General features: G+C 40.7%; 1 protein-coding gene and 1 long non-coding RNA gene across 7 annotated transcripts in view; one reads left to right on the forward strand and one right to left on the reverse strand.

Moving 5' to 3' along the window:
• The window catches only part of mxi1 (max interactor 1, dimerization protein), a 43,015-nt gene extending 36,474 nt beyond the window's left edge, over positions 1-6,541 (reverse strand). Inside the window, exons 1-2 of one of the 3 annotated variants that reach the window (XM_077718326.1) lie at positions 6,059-6,541; positions 5,773-5,875 (exon numbers count right to left, since the gene is read on the reverse strand). In XM_077718326.1, coding sequence (XP_077574452.1) covers positions 5,773-5,875; positions 6,059-6,131 — 176 coding nt within the window. In that variant the 5' untranslated portion in view covers positions 6,132-6,541. Of the gene's footprint in view, positions 1-5,772; positions 5,878-6,058 lie in introns of those variants that run through there. The other 2 variants (XM_077718324.1, XM_077718325.1) reach the window with 2 other exon arrangements.
• Positions 619-13,696, forward strand: LOC144197744 (uncharacterized). 4 transcript variants are annotated; one of them, XR_013326592.1, is made up of 5 exons: positions 619-1,315; positions 8,150-8,202; positions 9,845-9,889; positions 10,594-10,895; positions 10,978-13,696. It is a non-coding gene; the product is annotated as an uncharacterized LOC144197744 (long non-coding RNA). The 4 variants fall into 4 exon arrangements; XR_013326590.1 differs by lacking the exon at positions 619-1,315 and adding an exon at positions 5,596-5,822; XR_013326591.1 differs by lacking the exon at positions 619-1,315 and adding an exon at positions 7,409-7,482 and having other exon boundaries at positions 10,594-10,906.
• Positions 13,697-19,416: the final 5,720 nt, after the last annotated feature.

Raw genomic sequence — 19,416 nt, forward strand, 5'->3', positions numbered from 1 at the left:
TAAACCATTCAATTCAATTGGCTCTCTCACAACAACCATTATCCATGTTTCAAGATTCTCTCTTACATATCTGCCCACTTCGACTCAATAATACCCTTATTAATGATTGCAATTCCCCTTGGTGGGAGAGTTCAAGATGGCGGCGCGCTCGGGCGCAGCGGCTCATTGCTCTTCATTTCGTTCGTTGAAAGGCAAGACACCCAATTTCACGACTTACTACAAACTGACCTTCGATATCCCCAAGAACACCCGGAGACCTCCGGGATTTCCGAGGATATCCAACCCACCCAAAGTACGCCGTAGACGGCGAAGAGAAAGGAAGCAAAAGAGCGGATGCCGGGCGGCCATTAAGGCTAAGCTACGACAACAACCACTCCGAGCCCGCTTCCTAGTATCTTTTTGACAAACGCCCGATCCATTACCCACAATTTTTGGCGCTCAAGAGGTGATGCAATGTTTCCATCGTGGCGGAGTGCTAACAAGTCTGAATATGTCAGTTAAGGGGTCTTGCCTGGGATGGTGGACCTGTGGAGAAGCACTATACAATTTCGTCATACGCAGCTGAGGGTATGATGACTACTAGGCTTTTTGTCAACTCAATGATGACGACAATGCCTATGTCTGATAAAAAAAAATTAAGCGATTAAAAACCGGAAAAATACAACGCCGCACATATTTTTACACACACACACGTACACACATACTAAAATGCAGTGGCGGGCCGTCAGGGGATTTAAGGCCTTCTCTGCTGGCCTAAGAAATATCTGAATCATAAATTATATTTTGTCCATCAATACTTAAATTATTAAAAAAAAATAATAATTCCAAATTGTCTGTTAGCTTCATTTCATTGCTTTTCCCCCTGGTTGCACTGCTTCCAGATGTGTGTTTTCATATTGAAGCATTTAACCAATCACATTTCAGCCATTATTTGTTGCCAGGGTCAGAAATCTGCCTCAAGGCCTTCACAATCAGTTCTACCGGCTCTGCTGCATTAACCAAGCATAGATAAGACTGTTGCTTTAACCAATCATATTTTGAGTTGGCAACACCAAAATGCATTGTCGCAAGTATAGGGATACGTCATTGCCTTGTCGCAGGCGTAGGGATACGTCTTTAGCCAGAGCTACCAAACTGTATTTGGACCGAGCTGCACAAGCAAATATATTGTTGTGTTGATTTAAAGTCATTTTCATGTCAGACTATGCCAGAAATACGACAGGACAGACTTGACTTTCATTGGCATCGATGGCGATATAACAGAAGGAAGAAAGAAAGGAGGATGGATATTCTGTACAGTTAAAAAGTATTTTTGGTGAGTAAAATATGGCTATACAGTAATCCCTTGGTTATCGTGGTTAATGGGGACCGGGACCACCCGCGATAAGTGAATTTCCGCGAAGTAGGGGTGCCCCTTCAAAAAAAGCTTAAAGAACAGTATAACACGTCCACAAAAGCACCACCAAGCTAATATGCTGTTCATTTAGCTTTAGCTTGGCGAGAAGCATACTGTATAGCTCGAGATGAGCGTGGCATCGGGCATCGGGAGAAGCTTGGGCTACTGTAGTGAATGGGCCAATGGGGAGTCGAGTATTCAATGAGTATTCAGTTGGCCAATCAGCTTGCGTTTATGCCGTGATGCTTTGCGCATACGTGCATTCTTTGTGTTTTAAAATTTTGTAAAATGATGCAATTACTAATTCAAATTTAATATTTTGTTTCCACATCTTGTAAAATTATGTAATTTATAATTTCAATTTAATATCTTTAATTATTATTTTTTTTCCTGAAGAAAAAAAACGTGAAACTCTGAATCAGAAGTAGTGAGGGCCCACTGTATTCCAAAATAATATTGTGGGCCAAACATCTGAAAAGATCCTGTGTTTGCATTTAAGCTCCATTGTTTCCTGGCCAGACGTTTGGTCGCCAGACGTTTAGTCGCCCGGACGTTTGGTCGCCGGACGTTTGGTCGCCGGACGTTTGGTCCTTGGTCTTTTGGTCGCCAGCCAAATGGTGACAGAGAGTAAGTACTGTTGAAAACAGCTCTCAAACCCAATCTTTTATTTGTTAAACACCCATTTTTCAATAGTTTTTTTTAATAACGCAACAATTGTCTTTTTGTTCTAAACAAGCCGGTGGGAATGGTTCAGCTTAAAAATTAAGGTATCATAATTACTTTCATAATTGAATAATGAGGAAAGTAGTTTATGTAGTCAAAGAAGCTTGATGTTGATAATTTGAAAGAAAAAAGATGTCAAAGTTATCATGATTATCATCAATATTTACTGATATTTTTTTAATCATGTTAACAATGTTGTCATACCGCCGAGCTCTATTAGCCAGGCATTCATGGAGATCAATCTCAGTCAGCTTGCTCACCGATAGCGCTTTGCCAACACAAAAACTAACCCTGACCAGTGATAATTCTGATTTTTTTTAAACTACTACTTCAGACATGAAATATGCATAACACTGTTTTAACTTCATGTAGAATAAATTCCAGACTTCTCAGCATTAAACATGTCAAGCAAAGGCTGGAAGCACTGAATTAGAATCATCCCAAATTGCCTATTATAGTACAGTGGTACCTCAATATACGATCTCAATCCGTTCCGGGACTGAGATTGTAGGTCGAGCGTTTCGTAACTCGAGCGAACGTTTGCCATTAAAATGAATTAAAAACGAATTATTTTGTTCCTACCCTCTGAAAAAAACAACAAAAACAGTATAATGGATTGGAAAAAATGTTTTATTTCTTCTAATTCGCCATCTATTAACAAAGTAACACATAATTTTCATAATTTGAATGCCTCGTAAATACCGATGCACAACGAGCATCGTTAGTAAGAATGTCCTTAACCTACTGTCCTCATCCAAAACTTGTTTTGTTTTATTTTTTTTGTAAATGGCCATATGAGTAAAATTTGCAGTTTAATTTTCTCATCTCATCTTATTTTCTGAACCGCTTCATCCTAATTAGGTTTGTGGGGTTAGGGTTAGGCCTATCCCAGCTGACTCCAGAGGCGGGGGACACCTTAAATCGGTGGCCAGCCACTCGCAAGACACAAGGACACAAGGAGACGGACAATCATGCACACTCACACCCGTACCTAGCATGTATGTTTTTGGAATGTGGGAGGAAACTGGTGTACCCGGAAAAAACCTACAAAGGCCGGGGAAGAACATGCAAACTCCACACAGGTGACGTGACCTGGATTTGAACGCAGGACCCCCTAGCTGTGAGGCCGATGTGCTAACCACTCGCTCCACCGGGCCGCCCCTGTTTCTTATTGTGATGCTGAAAATAGTCTGCTTGCCAATGGTGATGATATCTTCGGTTGACTACTTTATTTATTTCATATTGCACAGCAACTTTTGGTTTGAAGGCAAATGTCAAAATTTCTTCGGGTTTTATTCTTTACTTTTCAGTGTAAGGAGGGAGTTGTCTTATCTTTATTGCGCAACAGAACAACAAACATAAATATTATATTCTTTTCTTATAAGCACGGTAAGTTACTCTGAATAAGGAGGAAATAATTTCATTTATTTATTCACGAAAGTTTGAAGTTTCAAATTTGAAACAAAATGATGTGATAGTTACCGATATTGACTGAATTTGTGTGGTAAAAATGTTGTCATGTCATATCGCCCAGCTCTAATATCCACGCTTTCAAGGAGATCAATCTAAGTCAGCTTGCTCTCCGTTACTAGTCTTTTTTTTAGAGCTGAGCGATATGGCAAAACATTTTATCATGATCAAAGAAATTATCAGTCAATATCAATAATTATCACGATAACAATAGCATCTTTTTGTTTCAAATTTGAAACATCAAACTGCTGTGAATGTATAAATAAATTAATTTCCTCCCTATTCAAATACGAAGGTAACTATTGGAACCTTACTTTATAAAAAAAAGAAAAAAGAAATATGATTTTTAAAAAGTATTCAAGTTTTAAAAAGTTGTGCAATTGTGCAATAAAGATAAGATAACCCCGATACTATGAAAAGTAATGAATAAAACCTGCAGAAATTTTGACAGGAGTCTTTATTTTTATCAACTTGCATTCAAACCAGAAGTTGCTGTGCAATAAGAAATAAATAAAATAATCAACTGAAGGCATCATCCCCATTGGTAAGCAGATTATTTTCAGCGTCACAAAAAGAAACTGTAAATTTACCTCACATTATATGTTCATTTACAAAAAAATTTAAATAAAGTTGGATGAACTTACCATATTTTCTCGCATAATGACCGCCTCCGCATGGATACCCCACATATTGCCATTTGCAAAAAAAATTAAATAAAAAAGTTGGATGAACTTAACCCATATTAACCCAAGAGAAGTTTCAGATTTTTGCAATGTTTTCAGAATATTTACACAAAATGGAAAAGCATCTTGATATCAAGTAAGAAAAATATAACAGGCTCTCCTCAAATGAGAACAGTGGATTAAAGACATTTTCAATAAGGCTGCTCTATGCACAGGTATGAGGCATTTAAAAAAAAAGAAAAAAAAGAAGGGGGCCAGCGCATGAGTGGTTAGTGCGTCAGCCTAACAGTAGGATACCTGGCCTTCAAATCCTGGTCCGTCCACTTGGGTGGAGTTTACATGTTCTCGGCGCGTAGGTTTTCTCCGGGTACTCCGGTTCCCTCCCAGAAAACATTTGGTTTTATAACTCAGCAAAATCAAGAATGTGCTTCAAAATGCTAACTGGCTCTCGCATGATGCAATTTTGCTCTAACATTCAACATCTTGTGCCGCGACTGTATACATAACTATATATTTTTGGAGCTACTAGTCCACAAATAGCTAACTTTGATTTTAAGATATGTTGTCCGACAGTGTTATTAACATTTTTATCTAAACTCACGGGAAGTGTTTGGAGGAGAGAATGAAACCAATGACTGTTGCAGAGGCAGACAGCATTCTGCGCTGATGAGTAATACGCAATTCCCATTGTTGCGGGCTCTTATATTAATATTAAAGTGCTGCTATGGAGAGTAGGGCTTTCTTTGGTGTGTGTGATTACTAACAGACTGATTGCTCTAAGCAGCATGATATCAAAACAGAACACAATGCTAATGTGTATGTTTGGGGGGATTATAAACAAAAACTCACTACAATACAATTATGTTTATTGTCAAATGAATTGTTGTTTTTCCATAAGGATCACAGGTTAGCTACATCCTTGTGACTAATCACAGGACACAAAGACAAAAAAAAAAAAGAAGAAAAGACAGTACATACATTTTTTAACAATAAGCATTCAAAAAGTACAGATAGAATACTGATAGCACACCACACCGGATTTGATGACCAAACCTATTTATAGGCAGCCTATTATGATATGATTGTCATTTTTTTCGTTGAATTATTTTTGCTAAATGGCATTTGTTCTCAGTTGTATGTGCTGTCACAGCTAATGTGTTCAAAGGGTTTAAAATATTTACCAATGGGTCACTACAAACTAGTCAGTCAAGCCACCATGTTAACTATTTATTCAATTCCAGTTAACACAGGTCTGCAGAAATAAAAATTAAAAAACAACTTTTTTCGTTTTAAAGCCATTGCTTATATTACGATTCCTTGCCTTGAGCTCCGAAGTAGCTTTCTCAATCAGCTGATGAGAAGCCGGCTGTGAGTACCCCACAAGCACACAAATCAGATATGGGATGCACGTCAAGCACGTGTCCCCTCATACATTTGATTCATGGGAGTCAGACTGCAAAAAAGACGTTCATGGGCATGGTGGGGCTGGGGTTCTCCTACCTATTGTGGTTACTGCTGAACTTCTTATTTCGGAATCTCCTTTGCCTCAGGTAATTTGTTTCCTGATTTGAAGGAAACGATGAAGCATATCCGTGTTCACACTCTGTTTGAAGACAAATATAAAATCAAATGAAAATATGTCTTTAGAACTGCAAGATAAAACAATTCATCTCGTCGTTTCCTTTAATATAAACTCGCAGCGTGTATTCCTCTTCAGCATGGGATTTTTTTCCCCTAGAAACACATCGATATATTTTGTGTCGACAATGATATATAGTGAAATTACCTCGTTCTCTTCTTTCGAGGTACTCCGCGGCTTCCAATAGTCGTTGGATATTTATCAGCTGAAGAGCCGTCATTTTTTTCCGAGCCTAGCTGTCGTTTACTTTATCTGTAGCTATGATCGCTACAGCGTTTTACATTGGTAGTAGCGATAAGCCGATAGAAAACACAAGGGAGACAGTATTTCAATTATTCCTACGATAAAGCAAATATATACATATTTTTCGTATAATGATCTTATTTGAGAATGATAAATCGTGTTTTCAGCGAAAACTAGAGAGGTACCCCTAATTTTTGCCAGGTTGATAGAAAATGTCAAAAACAGAGTATTAAAATACTAAAATGTTTTCATAAGTACGATGGTACTCGGGCTACAAAAATTAAATATAAATAATATAAAAATGTTCCGATGGAGACGGAGGTCAGCGGTTGCCCGGTGCTCCTTGCTTCCTCTTCTGTTTGTTTTCCATAACTGCACAGCAAAGAGGGAGGGACACATGGGAGGAGGGTCAACGTGAAGCATTGTGGGAAAGAGTGTTTGTTCGTTTAAGGTCATAACTGTCAAAGTAAAATATTTCCAAATTCATTCGTTTTAAATTTAATTTCCCTGTTCATGATAAATGAAAATTATTCGCAGTGACTTCACTGCAATATTTACTGTTGGAAACAAGTGCATAAAAATCCCAATAAGTATGCTTCAGTATCAATTACAATACCACTTTTTTTAAAAATCAAGAGGTTCGAACATAAGTACTATTAGTATTATAATAATTCTAACATTAAAATTCACACTGTAATCAGCACACACATTTATAGAACTCTGTATTTTTATCAATAATTACAGACTAAATATACTCGATTTTAATTAATGATTATTCATTCATGCAAAGATTAAAGTGAAAAATTCAAGTGTAACTAAATTAATAAACAGTAAGTTGACAATTCAGTAATTCACCCTCTTCACATAAAAGCAGGTGGTATCAAACTCAATTTATTGATTAGTAAATTGACAGCTTTCTCGATCATGCTAATTGATAGATCATTTTTGGACATTCAAGTTAGTACAATTTATTGCAATTATTGATTTAAATTGAGGAAACAGGAAATAATCTAAAATCTTTATTTGAATTTTATCATAAAACAGAAAGTTGGCAGTCATCATTTACTTTCTCGGGCCACACAAAATGGTGCAGTGGGCCAGATTTGGGCCACGGGCCGCCACTTTGACACAACATTAAAGCCTATAAATTGCATTATGTATTCAAGTGGTGGGCGCGGTTTACAATCAAAGCAATGCCCAGCAACATGTGACGTACTAGGTGGAAGAACTCACATTTAACCAATCAGTGAGCAAGTTTGCGCCATGTGGCGGCGCATCACGCCCACAAATAATAGGAAGTAAACAATTCAGACAGTTGTGGAGAAAGGGTATGTATGGTATACTATTACTGGGACGAATGTAACTAATTTTCCTCAAAGTAGCCGAACTTCATAAGTGTTTCTGCTTCTGACTAAAAATAAACAGGAAAAATAACTTAGAAGTCGCTTCCAGAAATTCTATTTAAAAAGACATTCCGGAGCTCATCCAGATTACGCAAAATTGAAAAGAGTTCGAATGCACCTGTCAGGATTAAATATTTTTACACGTTTCTTCGTGGGAGATAGAAGCTTTTTGTGACAGTCTGTGGGGAGCAATGACAACGTCAAAGAATTGAATTGCAGGGCAACGTGGTTAAATGTATTATACCTCTGAGTGGGAGTCAGCATTCAGAATTTGCACACCCACACGTCCAATCAATGTCACATTTTGCTGTTTTGAACAATTTGTGGACGAACTCCACAAAATGACTCCCTGCATGTAAACATGCACACACTGCACCGTGGATTGCAGACAAACTTTGAAAAGATCCACGTTATAACAACGGAGTCAGATCATCTCAATCACTTTCGTTAGTGTTGTGGAGATCAAGCACATTGCTCAGACACACTGCATAATTACATGAAACTGAGTTCTTTGTTGCCGGATTTTGCTCACAATGAAGTTTGTTAGTCAAATGCATATACCAACACATCACTCACTTCCATTCTTCCTCAGAGTTCCCCAGTAAACGAGAAGCCCCCAGCCAGACCATCACCTTCCTCATAAAGGTTAGTGTTGGTGTGCTCCATTTGAGAGTCTTTGACTTTAAATGCGTCATTTTAAAGACAACTAGATATCTTCAAGTCTTGCTGTTTCAAAATACGTCTCGGAATCAAAGTAGAATTCCTCGCTCTTCAAACTTCTGTGACTGTGAATATGACGTTGGGCCATTTTCCCCCTTTGTTGGTTTGCAAGGCTTGTCAGAGGAAAATATGTGACTTGCTCCACTGGAAGTTGTTCGCGTCCAAAGGATTGTATTTTTTTTTTTTTAATTATAATTGCAGGTTATCTAACGGGAGTGTTCAAGCAGCCTACCAGGGAGGCCCGGTGTCGCGAGTGATTATCACGTTCAAATCCTGGTCTGTATGGAGTTTGCATGTTCTCCCCGGGCCTGCGTGAGTTTCCTCTGGGTACCCCTTTTTCCTTCCACAGTCCAAAAACATGCATAGTAGGCTGACTGGACGCTCTAAATTGCCCCTAAGTATGGGTGAGAGTGTGCAGGGTGTTCCTGACCTCTTGCCCGTAGATTGGCTCCAGCATCCCCTGGAACCTTAATGAGGATAAAGCAGTTCAGGAAATTAGATGAGAAGCAGCCTACCATGCATGTTTTTTTGGATGTGGGAGGTAACCGGAGTGGCCAGAGAAAACGCAAGCAGACATCGGGAGAAATTGCAAACCACTTAGAAAGGACAGATCCACCGGTGATTGAACCCTCGATCCCAGAACTGTTGGCAGGAGTGCAAACCTCTTTAACCGTGCCGCCTTAAATAAATATTCTGAACTAAAAAAAAAAAAATCCAAACTCATCAGCTCACATTTACGGTAATAGTCTCACAATTAAAATGATTGGGCACCCTTTGCCATAGAGCTTTTAACATGAAATTTCCGCTTCTTTTACAAACTTTAACAACCCTGTAACTTCCCTTATTCCTAAATTTATTTGACACATCGCTGTGAGCTGGCGGCCCGGTGGAGCGAGTGGTCAGCGCGTCAGCCTCACAGCTCTGGGGTCCTGGGTTCAAATCCAGGTTGCGTCCACCTGTGTGGAGTTTGCATGTTCTACCTGGGCCGGTGTGGGTTTCCTCCGGGTACTCTGTATTCCTCCCACATTCCAAAAACATGCATGGTAGGCTGATTGGACACTCTAAATTCCACCTAGGTATGGGTGTGAGTGTGCATGGTTGTCCGTCTCCTTGTGTCCTGCGATCGGCTATCCCACCGATTCAGGGTTTCCCCCGCCTCTGGCCCGAAGTCAGCTGGGATAGGTTACAGCACCCCCGCGACCGTAATGAGGATAAAGCGTGTCACAAAATGAGATGGGATGAAATTAGATTCAGACTCAAGCATGTTCCCCACAACAATACAATTTTCTGTATGATATTCCAGAGCTGCCAACCTCCATCGACCCTATTTCAGGAGTGCCCTTGGCCCATTTCCGGAGTATTTCCGGGGTGAATGTGATTCAGGCAAAATCGGAAATCGGCAAAAATGTAAAAAAAAAAAAAAAAGCGTAGGACAATTTAAATAAAACTGTACTTGTCATGTTTTTACATTATTTGAAATATTGTGTTTTTTGTAAACTATTGACAAAGTACTGCATAATGAAAATAATTATCTTTGTATTTGGGTCTTTCCATGTGTGTTTTACAGTCAGTAATTCCACCATAAGGGTACACCATCCTCTACAGCTCTATGGTAAGTAGCCCCTGACTTTCTATTTTCTCCATAGAAAAAGTACTGCGCAGTGACTGCTGGGATATATTGTTCTTTTGTCAATACACCCAGTATGATGGCGAGCACACTAATTTGGTGCTCGCCGTCATCCCGGCTGGATTTACAAAAGAACTCCTGCCGCTCGATGTTGGTGTGGACATCGAAATCAACACAGCTTTACGAAGGGTGGCAGACAGCGCCCGGCTAGTTACTCTAGCTAATAGCTACGTACTATTTGCACATGTATTGTGGCCTGGAGATCGACATCAACCCAGCTGTATGAAGGGTGGCAGGCAGCACCGGGCTTGTTACGCTAGAGGCTACTTCTGCAATCGATTTTGAATTGATTGCCACGCTAAAGTCGCAGAAGACGAATCATTCGTCAGAACTTGTAACTCGGAAGATTCCCAATGCACTCGTGTTACCAAATTCTTCCTGTTTACAGTGCAGTTGAATCAAGATGGCGAAAGCCGTAGATAAGTTGTGAATTTCGAGGCATTTAAATTGGGAATTTTGTACTTTTCCGAAATGGTAGCTTCAAAAAAGTTTTTCCCGAAGTTTGTCTTACATTTCTGGAAAAACTCCTGAAATTCCAGAGTAGATGGCCGCCCTGATATTAATCCGTTTAACAAACGGGGGTGTTGGAGCTAAAATGACAAATTTCATATTCTGTATCTTTTCAACAGATGATAAGGCCAAGTCTGCAATACACCTGTGGCACATCAGGAGCGTTCTATACATAAAGACAACAATCACAGTCAGCTGATTGTTGGACAATTGCTCTTGCTTACCACTGTGTGCACATCATCCCTTCATAGTCCTCAAATCTTCATGTGATTCCTGTCAAGGTCAGACAAGTGAATGGTTTCCCCTGGCATCCAATTACAGTTCCAGCACCTAATGGGCTAAGCAGCAGCAGGTGTGGCTCATCACAGCCACTTAGCTATTTAAACAACCCAGAGCAGGACAACGGTGCTGGATTGTCTTTGTCAGTTCACTGTAAAGTACCATCTCGTGTTACCTCCTTATTTCTGCCTTCTCTGAACTTTCACCTCTTGTTTTTGCCCTAGGACAACAAGTATGATCCCGACCACGATTACGACCACGTTTCTCGCCTCACGGATCCCATACCTCTGCTTTGGTTCTCTCCCATGGTTCTCGACCCTTGCATCAACCTCCCCGGCCTGCCTACAAAACTTCCTCATGCCTTCACTCTGTCAGGGTGAATTGCAATAAAGAGACATGATCACCCGTAAAGCTGTCATTATGCCTGCTTTTGGGTCCTTCGCTTATAACCCATAACAGAATGAAAGAACAGGCACCCTGTTTTTTTTTTTTTTATTACAACCAGTATCCTCAGAAAGGAACTATTTTCACCGAGTACATTATTTAAAGTATTTACCGTATTTTCACGACTATAAGGCGCACTCAAAAGTCTTAAATTTTCTACAAAATAGACAGGGCGCCTTATAATCTAGTGCGCTTAAAATATGGACCAATACTAAAATTGTTATCACGATAAAAGAAAATAAATCAATCAATAGGGTACACCATCCTCTACAGCTCTATGGTAAGTAGCCCCTGACTTTCTATTTTCTCCATAGAAAAAGTACTGCGCAGTGACTGCTGGGATATATTGTTCTTTTGTCAATACACCCAGGATGACGGCAAGCACACTAATTTGGTGCTCGCCGTCATCCCGGCTGGATTTACAAAAGAACTCCTGCCGCTCGATGTTGGTGTGGACATAGAAATCAACACAGCTTTACGAAGGGTGGCAGACAGCGCCGGGCTAGTTACTCTAGCTAATAGCTACCTACTATTTGCACATGTATTGTGGCCTATACATCGACATCAACACAGCTGTACGAAGGGTGGCAGGCAGCACCGGCTTAGTTACGCTAGCTACTAGCTAGCTACTATTTGCGAATGGATTGTGGCCTGGGCATCGGCATCATCACAGCTGTATGAAGGAAGGCAGCACCGGGTTAGTTACGCTAGCTACTAGCTGGCTACTATTTGCGAATGTATTGTGGCCGACGAACGTATAAGGCTCAGCGTTTTCGATGACTCGATTGGACAATTGTTCAATTCGGACACAGAAAATGAGGAGTTTGATGGATTTGTGGGTGATGGTGACGTGAGTACATTATAAAATGAATAAACAAAGTGTAACCGAACTCAGTTTTGCTTCCGTTCCCTATTTAGCGTGTGTCCGTGTTTAAGCTGGTGTATGTTTTGCCATGCCTGGCTGCGTTTTTAAAAACGGTGTGTCCTTTGTGTGTGTCAAATACAGAAATAGCAATCGTCCTAACACTGCAGCTTTAACAACGATCGCCATATAGTCGTGAACATATAGTACTATTTTTTAAAACATACATTCTATTTAGATATTAATTAATCACAATCTTTTGAGGTGCTTGTAACTGTAATTAATAAATATACACTTTTTGATAATTGTACTTGTGTAATTGCATTTCTGTATAGGTGCAAAAACTTGTAATGTGATAGCATTCTTGTGCCGTCAGGGCCTTCAAGGCCTTCTCTGCTGGCCTAAGAAATATCTGAATCATATATTATATTTTGCCCATCAATACTTTCCTCTGGTTGCATTGCTTCCAGATGTGTGTTTTGATATTGAAGCATTTAACCAATCAAATTTCAGCCATTATTTGTTGCTAGGGTCAGAAATCTGCCTCAAGGCCTTCACAATCAGTTCTGCAGGCTCTGCTGCATCAAACAAGCGTCGATTTGACTGTTGCTTTAAACAATCAGGATTTGATTCAGCTACATCCTTCGTGGTGACTATAGGCACAATTACCGCTATCCTAACATTGTGTGGGTGATGTAGTATCCCCTGTTTGCGCTCCTTGCTAAGCCGACTTATAACTACTGCAATTGCCCCTACAAATTCTAAAGTACATGAGTTGTATCTTATGGGACGGTTTGGGGAAAGCAGTGAGGTCCAGGAGTACGGTAAATCCGAGGACCAATTGGACGAATATAATTATGTTCTTTCTCTTTCAGACCAGCCATGGGAGTAAGGAGTAGGCGGGAAAAATCACAGTCACCCGACATTACCATTTAGTGATTACTAAGAAATGACTAATAACATACATATTATAAAAACCGGGGAATGTTGGGTTTATTCTGTTTTACTATTATAATAGTTATATAAATTCATTTCTTTATTAAATCATTCTCTTTCTTTTCTCTGTATTAATTCATTACTTTGTTAAATCATTCTCTTTCTGTTTTCAAAAGTGTTGCGAGGTCACGCCAAGTCATCTTTAACCTGGACGGCCTGTTCCAGGATGGTTATACAAACAATCCACCCAATCTGGGTCCTTGAGATTTGGTGGGCCCTTGGTGACGAGGCCAGGGCTATTCGGCCAATAACAAGAATATTGTTATCGTTATGTAACCGTGCACTTCGGGTTTTTCTGTATGTAACGATTATATGATTATGATTATATTATATGATTCTTAGGTCAAGGAGGTTGTATAATTACTCTAATCTAAATGTTGTTAGGTCTAGTCTCCTGTTTTTGTTATTAGTAAAATACTTTGATTGTTATTGTACTCCCAGATGTTGTTTTTACTCATACGTGATGGAATGATCAACAACTCTGTAACTTGTTTTGATTCATGACTATAAGAGTGGGACGAAAACGTCTATTCGAGGAGACGTTCGGAAGTTGTAAGGTGACACTTGCTGTAACGCTCCCCTTCGGAGGCTTTTATCTGTTGTATTAATTTCTATTTAATTAAATGTCAATAATTGAATAAGATGTCTTCCTGCAGTTATTGATAATTACGGAAGAAGGTAATTATTAATGAACCTAACAGACACTAAGGCCTTCTCGCGGTCATAGGGAAACATCATTGCTTTCACCAACTATGATTGGCTAGTGATAGAGTAGGCGGGCCAAAGTGAGCCAGCCAGAGCTCGCAAACTCAACCCACAATGGCCGACAGAGGAAAACAAATGGATTTGGTTGCAGATTTGCTGGCAAAGCCATTTTTCAGACGGACTTTTCCAGAAAAAATGGACCTCACTAAGAAAGAGCGGTAAACTCCGAAGCTAGCAAGCCTGTTACAACCGGGAAAAGGGTTTGTCCGGCACTTTACATTTGTTAACTACGAGTGCTAACCCTGACTCACGTGCTCCGAGAACACTGCAAATTGTTTTGCTGGGAGTGCTTGTTATTTGCCACCGTTTGACAAGGTGTTTGGAGCATCACTGGATTTGCGAATTTGACTTGTTTAACTAAAGCAGCAACGAGCCACCAAAGCTCTGCCGGACACCTACATGCAACGGTGCTCTCAGAAACCTTTGGAGAAATCCGAGTGGAGTTACAATTCTACGAGCAAGTGCGCAGGGAAACGGAGCGCCAAAACGAGAAGGTAAAGAAAAATTGGGAAATCTCAAAAAGTTTCATAGACCGTCATTTTTTGGGTGAGCAAGAACTTTCATTTTGGAGGCACGATAAAAGCGCTGCATCCCCAAACAAAGGAAATTATGTGGAACTTCTTTCTCTCATTGCTGAGAAAAACACGGATTTACATTACCACCTGTCCACTAAAACACTAAAGTGTTTAGTGGCACGTCGGGCAAAATACAAAATCACCTGATCACTGCTATTGCTGAAGTGATGGATGAGGAGATCAGAAGGGAAATAAAAAAAGTACTATTTTTCTCTCTAACGGTAGACGAGATTACAGACGCGAGTAATGCAGCACAGTTTGGGCCGGTTCTTTGTTACGCCAGGGGCAAAGGTGTCAAGGAGCGGTTCCGTCAGATTTGAAAATGTTACCAATGGGAAGCGAGCCGATGACGTAGGTCTCATCATTCAATTTTTGGTGGAAAATGAATGTTTGGGTAAAGTTGTTGGACATTGTTACGACGGTGCAGCGGTCTTGTCTTCTAGATTAAATGGGGTGCAGGCTAAAGTTAAGGAGTGAGCGCCGTTAGCTTTATTCATCCACTGCTATGCCCATCACCCCAATTTAGTACTGACTCAGGGGGCCTGAAAGCTTAAAGAATGTAAGATTTTTTGCTCACCTGAATCCTTCTCTGCATTTTTTTCAAGATCACCTCGACGCACACAGCTGCTGGACAAAATCTGCCAGCGGCGGCTGCCTCGTATGGCACCAACACGGTGGGCGGGCTGGACCAGTAAACTCATTGCAAAATTACATAGAACTAACAATAAGCCTACTTTTTCCTTTGTATTAGTCACTAATACTAATAATTAGTGCAAAGAATGAGTGAATTATCTAAATGTTTATTTAAAAAAATCCTTTTACATTATGAACAATATATTATGAACAAGAGACTAACATAAGAACATAAATAAATGTCCATTCATGTTGTCTGCACGTACTAAAACACTGCGCCCCTAGCTGAAAATACAGAAACTACAATTTTTAAAAGAAAATTCATATTTTTTTTATACAATGAAGCTTTCTTCCCCGGGCCGTACCAAACCACCAGACGGGTGCCGCGGGCCGTATGTTTGACTTTTGCTTTAGATGGTCATTTTTATCAAACAAAAATTTTTTTTTGTATACTTTTAGCCTGGAACTTTAACATTAAAATAAAAGGCAATAAGTAAAATTAATTAATGAAAAGAAAACAAAGCAAATTTACAGATGGTGTTTTTATTGAAGCAGTAAAATTTACATATATGTGACAGGGTGAAGTAGTTGATGTTATACATGAGTGCAGGTGTTAAGTTAAAAAGGGACTCATGCCGCTAGCATGCGTTAAACACGGGGCGATGACGTAATGGGCACGCGCAAGTCACGCAGTGATTAACCAATGGTCATAGACCTTGGTATAGTATAATAACGGGCTATTCAGACATTTCTCTAAGTTGGTTTGAAATACAACAAAGGACCTGTCTGATTATTTCACCTGTCTTTTAAAGGTATGTTGCTTTGTTTTGAATATCGATTGAGTGTGAGATGTGCAAGAGGCAATAAGTAGCATGTGAGAAAGAACGTAATGCTTAGTGATGCTTGTTTACTTTTTTTATGTGTGCGCGTAAATGTGCGAGTCCCGGGTATTGTTTACAGCAAGCTACCTTCGGCCGCTGGTTATTTACTTTTTCATGTGTGCGCGGAAATGTGCGAGTCTCGGGTATTGTTTAAAGCGAGCTACCTTCGGCCGCTGGTTGTTTACTTTTTTTTTATGTGTGTGCGTGAATGTGCGAGTCTCGGGTGCATTGTTTACAGCAGGCTACTTTCGGCCGCCGTTATAAGGGTAGCATAATAGTATGCAGTATATGACGGCCGGAACAAAAGGTAACAAGTTACAATACTCATAAGTTATAATCGTTTATGCAGCAAGTACATTGCTTTGGATTATAACGGGTTGTTAATATGTTACTATGTATATATTTGAGTGTTATTGTATATTATGTTTTGTGTGAATTGCTTTGATATAACTAAAGTTGGTTTGAAATACAACAAAGGACCTGTCTGATTATTTCACCCGTTTTTTAAAGGCGAAATACCGCCACCCCGTGGAAAATCACGGGTACAACATTTTTGGAGGCACCGCTGGGATTGCTGCTTAGATGACCAGTATTCACAACCTGACTACTGAATGCTGAGCCAGCAGAACCAACCACATCCAGGAACAAGACAGTGAGGAGAGGTGTTGTGGTGAAAAGGGACGTGAAGTTGGCAAAGTACTCGTCATCTGAGGCCAGTAGAGATCATCAGAGAGACGGTAAAAACGTGCCAGTTCAGTGCTCACACTTTTGCATCATAAACCAAACTCCTACTGTGTTGAGAAAATGGAAATGGAACGGGAGCAAGTACGAATAGAGGTAGAAGAAATGTTGCACAAGCTAACAGTTAATGACCTGTTAGAAATATGTGATTTCCTTAACATAGGGAGTCCAAAACGCATATCACAATTCAGATTGTGTAGTCACATTAATAAACACCTGGAAAGGAGCGAACTCAAAGACGAGGACCAAGGTATGTCTGAGTTGTTAAAATTAAAAGAGGGGATAAGGATGTTGTATGAAGACAGAAGACTGGGGTGGCAGAGACTTTTTGGGGCAAAGCAGGCAATAAATAGTGAACACTTGGCCTCTCTTGAGCGCGAAAAAATTCTCAAGAGGGACCTTGAAGCCATAAAACAAGAACAAGCTAGGCATAATGGAGATAGCGATAAGCAAAGAAGAGATTTGTTGGAGCAGCTCTCTGCGAGAAATGAAGCTATAGAAAATCAGCGGTACGAAATTATAGAATTGAAGGACCAGCTTGACAAAACAGTTGGCTGTTTAGCAAAGGCAGCAGCAGATGTGGAAGCAAAAGAATTGAAGCTTTCATCTTATGAAGAGGAAATAGCCCGACAGAAAAAACTCTTGGCGCTAGAAAACTTGCATACTGATGAAATCGTTCAATCTAAAGATCACATCATCAAAAAACTGGAAGAGGACATATCGCAACAGAGAGAAGCCTTTCATAAAAAGATTGACCATCTTGAACTTCAGTTTGAACAAGCTGAGCAGCAGAAAACTGATGAGATTAGCGTACTGCAAGAAGAGAAAATGGCTCTGGAGAAACAGGTGGACATGTTTGTTGCGGAGAAGGAGAAACTTTTTCAGACCAAGCAAGCAACAGAAAGAGAGAATATGGCATCTCTCCAGAGGGAGGAAGTACTGAAAGAGGAGCTTGAATTACTGAAGCTGGAAAAAGTTACATTCTTGAAAGAAAGGGAACAAGAACAGGCGAATGAGAGGTTAAAGATAAAATCAACAAGAGCTTTGACGCAATATGGTAGAGATACTGACAAGTCTCCCCTTGAATGTCAAAAATTTAGTGAATTTATTCCTACTCAACAGACTAAGACGAGTAGATTCCCAGGGGTCAAACCAAAACCAGACATTCGGACATCAAGAAACGTACAAGCTAAACCTCTGAACGCAAAAGAAATGAGCTCCTCTTCAAATCTTGAATCCGCTGGCAAAAGGACAAATGAAACTGAACCAGAACCGACGGAGACACAGAAATCGAATTGGAAGGAGCCTGCGAATAAACTTGTGCATGTTTACAACTGTACCCGTTGTGATGTGACAGGTTATTCACCATTTTATCTACTGTTCGGGAGGTCGCCGAGGCTTCCAGTGGACATGCTCTTTGGACTGTGCAACAGGTCCGATGCAGATGGACAGCAGGACTATGTGGAGAAATTGAGAAGAGGGATGGAGGAGGCGTACACCATTGCCACCGAGAACGCACGGAAAGCGGCAGAAAAAGGTAAAAAGCACTATGACACTAAAGTGAGGAGTTCTGTGCTACAACCAGGAGAACACGTCCTGATGAAAAACATGACACCAAGAGGAGGACCTGGGAAACTCCGTGACTTCTGGGAAGATACAGTTCACACAGTGGTGAAGCAAATGGGATCTGACCTACCAATTTATGAAGTTAGGCCAGAAAGAGGTAAAGATCGTTCCAGAGTTCTGCACAGAAATCTACTAATGTCTTGTGACCATTTGCCCGTTGAGATAACACCAGAAGAAGGGAAAATCGGCACGAGGACGCCGAGAAAGAAACAGCAGCCGGCATCTCATCAGGAGTCAGACAAAGAAAGCGATGACGAAGATGACTTCCACTATGAGCTACGCCAGCTAAATGAGAGAGGGACACAAGAGATGGAGCCGGACCACAGGCCACTGCCTGTGGACCAGACACACGAAGTGAGGGGCCCTGCTTCCGGACCAGTACAAGTAGAAGAGGACCATCAGCTGGAGGACCTGCCTGGTGAGGGAGCAAACCCTCCTCTTGAAGGTCCTAGTGATGAGCAGTTATCAGAGACTTCCCCGCCAACCGCCGTGACGGAACCTGAGGCGCTGACTGATGAACGGCCGAGAAGGGAGAGACACCCACCACGACGTACGACCTATGACCATCTTGGAATCCCCTCCTGTTATAGTACACAGTCACCGCAGGAGCGGCTAACTGTTTACCCTGCACCAGGAGTGGCCCCTTGGTTAGTACACCTGCATCCATATTACCTGCAGCCACCTTTTTTGTTTGGACTCCAACAAGCTTGAACCTACAAGGACGACATGCATGATGCGGTCATGGACTGTTATGGACTGTCATGGACTGTTATGGACTGTTATGGACTGTTATGGACTATCATGGACTGTGATTACTGTGCCATCCAGTAAAACGTGGACCGTACGAGTTGTGGATTATATTTGAACTGTGGCCCGTGCCGCCTGGACTTTAATGAGCATCGGCTCACCAAAGTGGAAATGTTTGGGAGCATATTAATGTCGGGACGACATTTGTTTTTGTGGGGGAGAGTGTGACAGGGTGAAGTAGTTGATGTTATACATGAGTGCAGGTGTTAAGTTAAAAAGGGACTCATGCCGCTAGCATGCGTTAAACACGGGGCGATGACGTAATGGGCACGCGCAAGTCACGCAGTGATTAACCAATGGTCATAGACCTTGGTATAGTATAATAACGGGCTA

The sequence above is a fragment of the Stigmatopora nigra genome, chromosome 6 (genome assembly GCF_051989575.1).
Source record: "Stigmatopora nigra isolate UIUO_SnigA chromosome 6, RoL_Snig_1.1, whole genome shotgun sequence".
NCBI classification, from domain to species: Eukaryota; Metazoa; Chordata; class Actinopteri; order Syngnathiformes; family Syngnathidae; genus Stigmatopora; species Stigmatopora nigra.